Source organism: Platalea leucorodia (assembly GCF_965183815.1).
Source record: "Platalea leucorodia genome assembly, chromosome: 2".
In the NCBI taxonomy this organism is placed as follows: domain Eukaryota; kingdom Metazoa; phylum Chordata; class Aves; order Pelecaniformes; family Threskiornithidae; genus Platalea; species Platalea leucorodia.
In genome coordinates this window covers 71,285,002-71,298,621 of record NC_138824.1, presented here as the reverse complement: position 1 = coordinate 71,298,621, position 13,620 = coordinate 71,285,002, and the positions used below count along the sequence as shown (strand labels likewise).

Genomic DNA, 13,620 nt, shown 5'->3' with positions numbered 1-13,620 from the left:
ACTAAATGTGTAAAAAACCTGAAAATGAACAAAAATGCACTGAATGCAAGCATGGTTGCTATGAACTGGCCTTGACCTCAGCTGACCCAAATTAAACTCCAATTATTGTGGGATTATTTCTTCTGGCACGAAAAACACAGCCTGTCAAGAGGAACTGAAAACATCCCATAAATCAAGAAACGTTAAAGCCTAGTTGAGGATTATGCATGAAGAGTGAGAGGATTATGATAGGAAACAGTTCTTAGCCTGATGAACAGCAACCTCAGCTTCCCAGATAAAGGAAACTGCATGTAATGCTCCCATACAGCCTGGAAGAAAATGCTGCAAGCTTTTGGTAGATGAAAAAGATATGTAAGTCAAAATCTGTGGGATGAAGCCTTCTCACGCAAAGCCAACAACTGGTATAGATATCTCTCTGTCTCTCTGTGTGTATGCAGCTGAAATTAACACATTTTCTTTTCTAAGTGGATTGCAGTTTGCCATATTTTTTCATTTATCTGTTTACTGTCAGTAACAGAATGAAATTTTCCACCATCTCTTTTAAGTTCTTGCTATCAGCATATCTGTTTTCAGGCTTTTTGCTTGATACTGTAGGTTATACTGTTGGTGAGGAGCTCAACAAGAGGTAAAGTTATTTAAAAAGACAGAAGATAAAGAAATGCATGCAATTTGTTGAAACTTATTGCACATGAAGGAATGCCGTCTTTCTCCAACTTAATGCGGACTACACAACTCCTCTGTGTGCCCCAGTGGGGAAGTAACAGGGAGATGGCACATTAATATTGAAACTTCTGTGATGTGTCCATGTTCACAGTAAAAGTTCTCCATGTCTACGGTTTGCCCCCATTCATCCCAGTTCAGGAAAGCCCTTGTGTATGTGCTTAAACTCTGCTGAAGTCAAGAGGATTTCAGTACAAGCTTAAAGTTAACAACCTATTGAGAGCTTTCCTGAATAGGGATCTGTGCTTATTGCACTTGGTTCAATCAACCCATAAGATTTTGGTTTCTGAGTTTTTCAGCACAAGAATAGAAAGGGTATGTTTTGTGCATTAAGATCAGTTCTTTCCAGTATTTCTAGTGTATGAAAATGTTTGGAGAGTGGTACACAACAATTCATTCAGAAGAGACGTCATTGTATATTGTACATATGCACACATACATGTCTACACTCAGAAAAATTTTGCTCAATATTGAAGAAATATTCACCTTTGTTTGGATCAATGCTGTGGTTGACTATTTCTGTAGCACAGTGTCCAGAATAACTGAATTATCCATGAAAGGTATACTGTCCATGTGAATGGCACACAGTCATTATGACAAGTGAGCGCTATTCCGCACCCAGTGAAGTCCTTGTTGAGTGTACTGAACTAAATGCTCCATACTGCTGTGCAAGGTGATAGGTCCCATCAATGCATCCAAGTCGTTAAAAAAATCTACAGGGAAGAAAAGATTCAGCATCAGAAGAGTGAAGCTGTATTTGCTACTTGTCACCCTTTAATAGATTTTATTCTCTTGCAAATTGAGTCAAGCTGAACATTTCATGGGAATGAAAGTTTAGTGCTGGTGAGATTAATTTTAAAGACCTGTGGTTCATGATGTTACAGGCTGATGCACGGCAGTTTTCTTTTTAAAGAACAAAACAGTGGCTTTGCTTTTCATTAATTTCCATTGAGTCTTGATAAAGCAAACAGATGCCGGGCAAGATTTATTTTGAGATTAAGGACAACTAAATCAAAATGTCTACACACTAGTGTCTATCTGTACATATGCTAGGTATCTAAGCTACTGTGACAGACAAATAGAGGCCTCTACAACATGGTCATCACAGCGTAAGGAGTGATTTGGCTAACTAGCCACTAAGGACTAAATTCAGTTGCCTACTTAGAGGCGTGTAGTGCCCATCTGAGATGCCCTCAGGCAGTTGATACATACAGCCCGGACTGGCAGATCTAACACAGGACGTACAGGAGACTTCTGGAGTAACAGTGTAGGTAAGGATACCTCAAATGGCACTTGGCAGCTGTGGTTAGGCAACTGAATTGTATCCCTGTGTCCCCTTCAGGGTGAACCGAACAGCTCTCTGAACTCTGCTGTTTGTATTGAACAAAGCTCCATCAACTGTAATGGGAGATTAGCCCCCCAGCTCCTATACACACCTATGCTTAGGTGTCCTCATTTTGATTTGAATCCTGCCCGTCCTCCTGCCTTAAAGACATAAATTAGCCTGAAACCCAAGGAATACTTTTTCATCAAGTCAGATGCTGAGGCACCTGCTCATGGAAACCAGTTTAGCTGAGAGAAGTTTGCTCTGAAGAGGGAGCCAGGCACCTCGTTCCCATCCGTGTTTGCTCGGATGGGGGGAGGGCTAGGGGCTGTCCGTTCCTTCTCCAGAAAGGAAGCGTGCTCCTGCTTTTTGACGTGGTCTGGCTAAGCACATCCCATCCAGCTCCACGACTTTGGGGGCAGGAAGCTGCCTTCCCTCCCACAAACCTTTCTCTCCAGAATGACACAGATGGCAGTGACTGCTACCCACAGCTATGTCTGTGCCCTGTCTGACCAGCCAAATAAAGAAAAAAAATAGATGCTTCTGAGCAAGACAGCTATCAAAATTACCTTTTTGGGCCATTTTGGAACAGATTAGGAGCAGACGGAAGAAAAAATCACCTCTGCAGTCCTACTTTGCAGACAGGATTCCTATCAAAATAGTTATTTTCCTGCTCAAAATCACGTGACAGTCTTCTAGAATAGCCCGGTGCCTTGACTCACTCACCTCTGTTCTCCTTGGCCAGGTTGTCAGCCATCTCCCAGTAGTCATAGCTGTGCAGGATGCTGTTGGTGATGCTGACGTGGTTGGCGGCCATCTGATGAATGCGCTGCGGGATGCTGATGATAGGAGATGGGGAAGGGGCCCCTGTGCTCCCCTGGGATCCTACAGAGCTGACTGGAGAAGGGCTAGGGGACATGGGTGATGGAGTTCCTGTGCTCCTGGAAACAGATGGTAATACAGTTACTTAAAAGGGTGTTGGGATTAAAACCATGAGATTATCAAAACGTACTGCAGGTAAGAAAATATAATTTCAGACTGCCAATTTGATGGAAGTTTCTGTGCAACCTGTGAACTTACTTTCCACTGGCACCCCAAGGAGATGGGTTCTGGGCAGCTTTTGATGAATTCTGTAAAGGAAAAAATAGTTCACAATGCATATAATTTATATAAGCCTATGAAATGAAGAACATTAAACAGTAAAGAAAGGTAAAGAAAAAATTGTGCAGATAGAAGTATTCAAGTCTCATGGTGCAATAAGCCCACTCAGCCTAGTTTGGTGGTGTGATGAAGCAGTGCTGCAGCACAGACTCAAATCACAGTCTATTAAACACCCTGGGATGGGGGCTGATTAGGGAAACATGTTAGTTGAAACTGAAACTTTTCACAGAAATCCTGGGAGTTCAGAAGAAAGTGCTGCCAAGACTCTCTGTGAGGTTTAACGTGGAATTTCTTGTGACAGAGAAAACCAGAAGGACGTCCTTCCACTCTCCTGCCCCCAAAGACAAATGTCATTCTCCTAGGACCTGCGAGACTGTGCAAGTCTGCTCAGCCTGGCTGACCACAGGGATGTGAATCTGAGGCTCCCTCAGCTCGGGTGGGTGTTTTAACCACCAGGCTCAAGAATCTCTCTCATGATTGTTCCTTGTGGGGCTCTTCCCCTTGGTCTAAATATGGCAGCATTCACAGGGCCAGAGAGACTGGTGATTCTTCTAGCTGAAGGGTTACCCAGACCCCCTCAGAAGGGGACATTAGATCATGTAGTGTGATCTCTTGTATACCTGCAGTCATTAAGACTCTCACTGGTATACTGTGCTTAGGCTGAAGAATTTCATTGCTTGAGGAGATGCTACCTTGCACAAGCACTATGTTTACAGAGCAGGAGAAATTCAGGTGTCCACAATAATGGAAACTGAATAGCTAAAATGATTCTAGGAGTTAATCTACAAGAGCTGGTGGGAATTTACTGGCAGGTTCCTGCCCATTTGACCTGCCCATTTGACTCCTCCCCTCTCCCAAATGCTGTGACTGATTTAAACCTGGGCCTGTGAGGAAGAAGGATGTAAAAACCAGAAGTCTCAGAAACAAAACTTTTCTGGTCTGTCCCACCTGCAGCCTCATGTTCAGCAATGGCCAGTTTCTAATTCTTTAGAGGAAAGTGACCTCCTCGCACCCCCCCCGAAACTGTGCATCCAGATAATTGTGTGCTGGGGAACACCGCTCCCTTCTTGACAACCACAGGAGACCAAGTGAAGTCCTGAAGCTCGAGATCTGTTTATGGATATTGTTAAATGCAGGGCTGCAGGTGTTGTAAGCTGCAGGAGTTACAGGCATTAACAGCAGGACAAACACTCTTGGTCTCCCATGGCTTAGGAAGGAAAACCGATAAACAAGGGGCTTCAGAGCTTCATGGATTTCAAGGCCAGGAGTAATCCCCCAGGACGCTCAGTCTGCAATTTCCCTTTTCCACCAATCATGGAACTTTTACCAGAAGCTAAATTACTTTTAAAATTTATTTTATTTTATTTTATTTTATTTTTTAAAAGGATAGCTAGTCATATAGAAATCCTAAGACATTATTTATCCTCCTTATTCTCTTGTGTCCTGTATCTAATATTTAGCAGGCCTCACAGTTAGGAAAACAGATTCTGTTTCAGGGCTTCAAGACTGAATTTTCTTAACTTCAGTCCTAGCTTTTGGATTTTGTTGGTCCCGTGCCAGCATAACTGCATGTCACCTGGTGTTATCAGCTCTGTTTCCATATACACAATGATCACATCATCTCTTAACCTGTTCTGCAATAAGCGGGACACATCTCCTGAGCCTCTCTTCAAAAAGTTCGTTTTCTCCATTTTCATGTGTCCTCTGAACTGCTTCTTACGTTCTCAGATCTTTCAGGTGCACACCAACACTGGCTGTATTTTAGCAGCGATCACATCAGTGCTGTGTGTGCCCTGCCATTCTTCCTGCATTTTGACACTGGGCCTTCTACATCCCAGGTAAGTGGTATGAAAAATAAGCTTTGGAGTGTCCCACAGGGGGTTCTTCCTCAAATGGGTTTTCTTCTTTTTTGGCAGGAAGGGCTAAGGTGTGAAAGGAAAAAAATGAAAAGTTCTCATTTACCATCCTAAATAGAACCAACCTGAGAATCCTCGGCATTTGCTCCTCTTACAGAATAGTTTCTTTTTTTTTTTTCTTTTCTGTTCTGATCTGTCTCAGAACTACTGGCCTTCATCTTTCTAGTGTAATGGAAACTGAGTACGTGTTATTTACTTACAGAGTTGGAGGCAGGAAAATATGAATATCGAAGTGGAGTCAAGGATACTTCTGCTGTAAATGTAACCAGCCTCTGCCTTACTGTACAACTTCCCACACCTTTTTCCTCGTGTTTTAGGTATATTACTCCAGCCTCCTCTCAGTTCTGCAGCAGAAAGGTGGGGGTAAGGATTCTAGAGAGTGTAATGTTGTAAGGGAGCATCTCTTATCCCACTTTGCTTACTGCTACCCATTCTCCTGGTTTCTTTATGCTCTCAAATGTGTCTGGCCCCTGAATATCTTCTTTTTAATTCTCTGCTGCATTAATTTTTTTTATAATGGAAATAAAATGCCTAAAAGGAGATTTAAATAATCATTTTTTCTTTTCTAAAAGGAAAGTGTGTCTAATTTTCCCTGCAAATGTGTGTGACAAGGTTTAAAATCTTTCTTTGATTGATAATATATGTGGAGGTTCTTAATGCAGTCAGCATTTCACGTCACTTGGTTTTGAAGGCTTTTAGATACCAAATATGAAATGAGTGGAGAATTGGCTTGTTTTCCACTGAAAATTATAGCAAATGGATTTTTTTTTCCATTTTTACTTTCAAAGGTGAGAATACTTTCTAATGTGAAACTACGCTATCATTATATCAGCAGGAGCTCTGCAAAAAAACAAGCTCGTCTTGGCTATAGCAGAGTATAAGTCCATTTTATGTTTGCTGTGAAACAGTTTCTGTCTGCTAGTAGGAGACATTTTACATGGTTGAGAGCCTGACCATCCTGTTCTTAATGCAGGTATTCTCTGAACTGGTAAAGAAAAATAAAGTGCTGTAATAGGCACATATTTCTTTCCCCTGAAATCAAGTCATTGTTAGAGAAACATAACATTTTGAATTATATATTGCTAAATTTTTAGAAGCAATTACAGTGACTTCAATTTCAGTTTGACAATAACGGATCTGTCAATTTCCTTCACTGTCTTCATGTGTTCAGAATCTGGTCATGAGCATTTGTGCTTGTATTTGAATTTTTTTATTAACAAAATGTCAAAGGATGGATGTTTTTCATTTCAAGGTACCTCCCTCTGCAAAAAAACCCCAACAGATCAGCCCTGTGTTCAAAGACAAATAGCTCTTCAGGTCCCCCAAAAGACTTACTTTGTCTTAAAGCTTGTACTTTGTAAAGCTTGTAGATATGTACTTGCATGTACATATTATTTTTTTTATTAGAAAGATAAAGGCTAGTTTTGTGTTTGGAGATGAAATGCTGGATGGACTGACCGCTAGGTGAGCTCCACCTGAAAGTTCTTGTTCCTGAGATACTTTCCAGAGAAAGGTTGCCTGTCAAATAAAGATATCAACATCCTTTGAATGACTTTCTGTCTTACTCAGAATAATCAGGGTTTGGACCCGGCAGAGAATGGAAAATGGACACAGTAGCAGGCAAAGCAAAGCAGGAGGGGGAAGCCAGCAGTGCCATGTCAAGTACATGGCAGGCGGTTTGGTTGCCCTCCGATGCTTTCGTGCAGCTCTCACTGAAGTCAGCGTGGGCTCTTTGCCCGTTCCTTAGGTAAGAACATGTCCCACTGCACTGTCCTACCTATCGATGCTGCTAAGTGGAAGCCCTGCAGCTGAGGCCTGATCTAGATCAAAGTCGTCAACTCACAGGTAGTCTAGTGGGAAGTATAATCCTGGAGGGGATTCTTAGAGCAAAATCTGCAAAACCTATTTGCAACAGAGCTGGATAGCGCTAGACAGTTGACCAAGAATAATCTGAAAATACCTGTTTGTTAATACAATAAAATTCTCATCCTTCATGAAGGGACACGGTGTGTATTTTGCAAAGAGAGGCCCTTGCGAAGACAACAGAACTGACCAGAGATCAGGTGTTGCTGTGGGAGTCTACGCTAAAACTCTACTGACTTCGCAGGGGAAGAACTAAGCCCAGCACAGCTACTGTTATAGTAAGATGCTGTATTTCCTATAATGACACACTGATCTAAAAACGTATCATAAAGAATGCACCTTGAAATACTCAACAAGAGCTTTTGAATACTTGACCGCGTGGTCTCTCTTGAGTCGGAACATCCTCCAGTACAGAAGGGCCAGGCAGCGGTAACTAGAACAAAAGGGAGAGCAGAAGGTAAAGCGTGCCCCCTGAACAGAAATCCCAATTAATTATGTTAAATTCTCAAACTAACACAGAGTGGAAGGCTGACAGCACCTTGCTTACAGTTTTTATCACCATTTGTTTACAGTACTTCACATTTTGCCATGGATTCATGAGCAAGGCTAGGTATTGCAGCCAGGAGAGGTCACACCGACTAATGCTACCAGTGAGGTACTAAACAGACTGTACTCAGAAGGGTTTGCAGGTTTGGGTTCCCAGGCCTTGACTCTGACTTGAACTCTGCACACTTGACCAAAGGCCTCTGCTGTGAAAAGGTCATTACAGGCCTGGAACCCAATGTATGCATTTTTTAAAATTTCTTTTTGTAAATGCAAAGGCAGCCTTTTGGAGTGTCTTATCGTGGGACTTTATTACAACAGCCTGGAGCCTGTATAATGAACTAGAATTATAATGGGTGTATTTTGTGTACACCCAGCGGTCTCTTCCAGCAGCTGGAGGTAGCTGGGAAACAGGGAAACTTCAGACCTGCCCAGATTTCACTGGCCAAGCTCCCCTGTGGGAAACCAGAATGGAGATTGTGTTGGAGCCTGGAGGCTATTCCTAGGCCACCTGCCTGATTTGTTCCCCAGAGGAAACCAGCAGTGGGCTGAAAAACTCAAACTGCTGTACGGGAACGGTCTGACCCCGTGCTTCTCGTTAGTCTGCAGAGAGCTGCACACCTTTAATGCTATGTAATTAAATGAGAGTAATAGCTATTAGCTATAATTATACATCACAATGACTGATAATCAGCATTCAGGACACACAGACTCTTTTCTTCGCTACCGGCTTTAGGTGCACTGGTCTATTTTCCAAACCAAGAATCACCACCACCTCTTCCCAGCAAGATTTTTGATCAGCAAGCGTGGGATTGCCCCTCGGTAACACAGCTTTCGAAGCAAAAATCTGGTGCGTTTTCCTTTTCCTTTGGCAGCAGAGGCAGGCCTTATTTTTAAAAGCAGTATTTAGTCCCGGAGCCAACCCGAAGCACCAGAAGGTGCCTTGAGCCTGGGCGTGCGGAGCGCTCCCCATCTCCCCGCGCCCGGGAGCCGCCCAGACCTCAGCAACCCCCTCCAATTAGCAAATTGCTCTTGAAAAAAACCCCAAATCCCCAGCCAGCGTTTCTCAGCCCGTTTGCCTCCTTTCCTGCAGGCAGAAGGTGAATTTCTGCCTTTGGCCGCTGGAGGCCAGCCTCTCCTCAGGAGAAGCGGAGGCTGGCAGCCGGCCGGGCGGGCGGCGGGAGCCGGCCGGGGCGGCGGGGGCCCCCCGGTCCCCATAACTCTCACCCTGTCACCTTCACAGGTACGGCGCAGATGCAAATGGTGTCAGCTCATCTGCTGGCTGGCAGACGGTGAGTTAGGGTTGCTATTCATCGCCCGGAGAAGGCACCGTCTGCTTTCCCTCGCACTGACCTTTCTGCTGAAACAGATGCAGCGGCTCCGGGAATTTGGATGCGGTTCCGCACGCACCGAAGCGCGCCGCAGTTCTGAGCAGCCCTTCGTGATACGGCTTGCTTCATTTATTTATTTTATTATTATTATTTTTTTTTAACCGTTCTTTAGTCCTTTTCCCACCTAAGCGTTTTTAAAGCAATTGCCGTGAATGCATTCTGTGCTCCTCCCGATGGCACAGCAAACCCGTGACAAAGAAAGGGCATTTTAAAAAAAAGAAAATTGCATCTCTGAATATTTTGCTCTTTTTTATACAAATGATTAATTAGGACTCCTTATTTATGGAGGCTAAAGATGCATTTAATTTGGATTTTTTAACAGATGGTTAATAGATGTTAAAAACACACTCGCTGATTGTAAATGTCCACTTACTGAGAATCAGTAACCATGTAATAGGTATTTTATGTATTACTACATAGATATTAAATTAAAATTTGATTTTAATAACATTTTAGTATTTTACTAGCCATCAGCAACCATCCTATAGAATCTAAGGTGCATGCATACATATCCAGAAATGTCAATTTAGAAGGTAATCCAAGAGGCTTAATTATCACCATCACCATATCTCCCTTCGTATGATGTAAATGTAATTTATGATTATTGAGCCTAAAATGTCAGCCACAAAAGAAATTACCGAGCTATTGGTACAAAAGTACATCACTCATAAAAACAACAAACCATCAGGCATTTAAAAATTAATTACGCTGACGTACCATAGCTGACCTGTCACAGTCAATAAGTATGAATTGCTTATTTACAGAGGCAGAATGCAGACCTGGTACAGTGATACAAGGGCTGGACCTTCCCGGAGCAGAAAGTATTCTCTTAATTTCAATAGACAACACAATCCTATCTGGCTGCACCCAGCATCTGATTTTCAAGAACTGGCTCTCTGCAGAAAAGAAGGCTTTTGAGGAAATCTCAATCTACTAACCATAATGCAGCCAGCTGTTTGTCTTCTGGCGTGGCGTTGGGGCCTGAGTGGGTTTTTAGTCTCACTGCATACCTTAAGCAAAAGGAAAAAAGCCAATGTGAGTTAACTGAGACAGCTTTATGTTACTGATCAGAGAGCTAAGCTGGCCAATGTCATTTGATCTGCCCCCTTATACGTATTTGCTCAAGTTACCAGACATACACGTGCTTTTTCTGGTTGTGTTTCAGAGCTATTTTGCCATTAGCAGTGCCTCCCTGCACTCTTTAAACAGCAGTAACTCCTTTGAACATCCGTCAGTCCAGAGGGGAGCCTAGCTGGCGAGGTGATGCTGTCCTACCGAAATAACCTCGGCTGCTGTGGAGACCCAGTTGCACAGAGCTCATGCAGAAAGGTTGTCACAGCATTTGAAGGCAGACGGCCTGCCTTGGAGCTGGTGCTGCCCTCACCCTGCCACTTCTACCCAGATCTGCTCCTCCAAGCTGAGCACAGCAGAGGGGGAACATGTGGCTCAGAGCTATTTTTGCTCATATGACATTACATTCAAATTCTATAAATATTAAACATCCACAGTTGTTTCAAGAGTGTATGTGCTATGCAATCACAAATTAGTTTCTGGAAGTCTCAGCTTCCAGCTGAATACCTGAACAATGGACAAGGTTAGGACAACACACAGCGCTTCTGGGCTTGCTTCCAGAAAAATACCTGTTCCCCATAATTAGCTGCTTGTGTTTTTCCTTATTTCAAACTTTGATCCTGATACCTGTGCAAAGATTCAGTATGAACGTTTTGTTTCAACAGGCATGCCTAGTAAACCGCTTATTTTTCTGATCTGCAGCAAGTGAGATCAACAGCAATTCACACTACAACACAACCACAGCTACACACATTATTGAAAGCTATGGATCTGCAAGCAAAATTCATTTCCAGAGTTAGGACCATTTATTTACTATCACGAGAAAAGACAGGGCAGACAAAGAAAGAGCTTTCTGCCCTTTGAAAAAAAGAAGGGAAGAATTGCAGAGATGGGATGTACTATTCCCTTACTGAAAAAATATTTGATTTTGTTTAATAACCTTCCAATCCACTGAAATGCATGAGAAGACAGCCCTAAGTGGAATAAAATGCCAATGGAATTGTTAACATGCGAGAAAATCACTGCGTCAACACTAAGTCCGAAAGAATGCCATTGTTTTAGAAGCATTATGAATATGATTAAAAATTAAAATGTTTTACTTCCTATGAACTTAGTCCTGACAAAAGCTGTGTGGTTGACTGTCCTGAGGAATGATGCCATGGTTACTGAGAGTGCAGCTTTCTCTGCTAGTGTGGCTGGGCTCGCTCCGTTGCAGAGTCGCTCAGCTGCTGGGATGATTTTGACCTTTGTGTTCTCTACCGATGCTGTCAATAACGTTAACTATTAGTACCAGCTATAAAGGAGGAAAGGATTTAAGAGGCAAACTTTCTTCATAGGGACTGAGGGTGGGACTGAACTCTAGACTGTCCTGTTTGGAGGGCCGTGAAGGTGACTAAATGTAGGGGTCTGCTTTAGTGTGAGCTGGACTGGTTTTGGGACTCCACTGGCTACAGTAGGAGCATACACACCAAATGGACCTTGAGTGCCCATTTTTCTACCACTGTTTACAACTTCTTTCAGCTAACCATTAAACTGCAGTCTTAAGCACGTTGCAACATTTTGCAAACTACCACTCCATGAGACTGTTTTGGTATTATGTATTATTATTTTTCCATTTTGAGTAGCACGGGACTTATACCATGAAACTTTTGAAGTAATTTGCAACTCAAGTAATATGAAAAGCTTTGGTGTTTTTTTTTTTTTTTTTTTGCATTCTACACAGTTCCTTTATTTAATTTCCATAGAAATCACAGATAATACATACATATTACATATGACTGACCAGGCACTTGGGAGGATCTCACTTCTCCCCTTTTACTGTATCTAGGGAATTATGTGATAATGTAGATAAGCAAGTTTGCATAAACAGAGTAACCCCTGAGGCCATCTCCTCCCTTCCTACCTGATGAGTTCAACTGTTTCTGAATACATTGTATAAGGGGATTTAGATTCCATTGGGCCTTGTTCCATTGCATTTCCACACTCAATAAACGATAGTGCTGCTTCTGCATAATTCAGTGCCTTTCCAAACTTTTCCACCTAGAGGGAAAAAATAAGGACACAGAGAAATAGTGTAATCATCAAGATATGGTTACATTTGATGGGATTTTCTCAACATCAATTGTAAACTTGACGCAAGTTGGTGTATCTTCAGATTCACAAATTTTCCTATGAGAAAGCTAAAACTCGTCAAACCCTGTGCATCAGCGAAAATCATAAGATACAGAAAGTAGAGCTGAAAAAGGCTGCAAAATGTTATTTGGTCTGCATTCTTGTGTCCAAAGAAGGATCAGCTCTGCCTAGGACATTCCTGACAGATCTTTGTCAAAGCTCTTCCAGTGCTGGAAATTCCACCATCTCGTCAGGCCTTTTGTTCCAGCTTTCATGAAAAAGGGTTTCACATAAGTTTGCAAACGTAGTTTTTCATCACTCAGCAAAGAAAGATAATGATTATCGTGAACTAAGACAATCAGAAATAAGACTTCGACTACTAACTCTCTTAATTCAAAGGCTCATCTCTGTTCTCATGTTTTCTTTATCCCTACCATTTTCAGCACTGCTTGACCACGCTCTCCTCTTGTCAGGAATTTGCTTTCTATATCCTCCTCCTCTTTCAGCCACTGCTCTGGTCCCTCAGCTTCTCCTGCCATCCTTCTTCCTCGCCCCATTTCTTCTCCTATTTTCAGTACTTCTTTGACTCTCTCTGTGTGTGTATTTGTGTACTTATACGATATACATACATATATGTCCTCAACAATGGTGTATATGCAAATGTGCACATAATGTTCATATGTGTACCCTAACATACCACTTATCTGCTCTCAGAATTTCATTTTTGGTGTGGATAGAGATGAATCATAGTAATACCTCTCTGTCCTGCTTCTCTTTCCTTCAGTCAGAACTCCTGCGGTACATAAAGCCCATTAATGGACTGGATGCATTTGGTTGAAATCTGATGCACACAGTGAAAGGTTAATGGACCTTATTCTTTTCCAAGGGATAAAGATTTTAAATAGTAACTTTGGAATGGCACACTGGCTTCAATCTATTTTAGGTTCTTATATGACTCCCATTGCGATCATACCAGAGAACTTCACAAACTTTTTATTATATTTCTCTCCCCGATGCTCTTGTGCAGGTGGAAGTGCTATTATCCCAATTTCACAGATGGGGGACTAAGGAGCGGAGAGACTTAGAGTAATTTTCAGGCTGCTCACTCTAAGTGCCCATGTTAGGTATTGCAGTGCCAAAGTAGGAGGTATCGAAACCAGCAAGGTGATTCAAAGTGCCTGGAGGCACTTTGGCAATATGGCAATTCCTCCAGGATCCCTACCCAGTCAATGAGGGAGAGGAAGTACCTGCAAAGAGTGATTCACAAGCTGTAAGTAAGGTGCTGGTCCACTGTGTACAGAAGCTGAATGTGAAGGATGTTTCAATCACCTAACACTGATGGGAGGCTGTTTAAACTGTGCCTAAGTGACTCTCATGCATAAAACTTGTGGCAGAGCAGAGAACGCTTGTACCTCCTGTTTCTGGGAGTCTACCATAAAAACATTTCTCTTCAGGCTAAGAATTTCCTTTGCGTATTAAGTGATTTTTTCCATTCTGTTTAAAGCAACACACTAAAATG

The 13,620-nt window shown here is 42.4% G+C and overlaps 1 protein-coding gene across 1 annotated transcript in view; it reads right to left on the bottom strand.

Moving 5' to 3' along the window:
• Window positions 1-1,311: 1,311 nt before the first annotated feature.
• The window catches only part of AFF3 (ALF transcription elongation factor 3), a gene marked incomplete at both ends in the record, with an annotated part of 329,270 nt that continues 316,961 nt past the window's right edge, over window positions 1,312-13,620 (bottom strand). Inside the window, 6 exons of the mRNA XM_082337877.1 lie at window positions 1,312-1,433; window positions 2,771-2,985; window positions 3,125-3,174; window positions 7,324-7,417; window positions 9,857-9,928; window positions 11,893-12,029. Coding sequence (XP_082194003.1) covers window positions 1,312-1,433; window positions 2,771-2,985; window positions 3,125-3,174; window positions 7,324-7,417; window positions 9,857-9,928; window positions 11,893-12,029 — 690 coding nt within the window. The remainder of the gene's footprint in view (window positions 1,434-2,770; window positions 2,986-3,124; window positions 3,175-7,323; window positions 7,418-9,856; window positions 9,929-11,892; window positions 12,030-13,620) is intronic.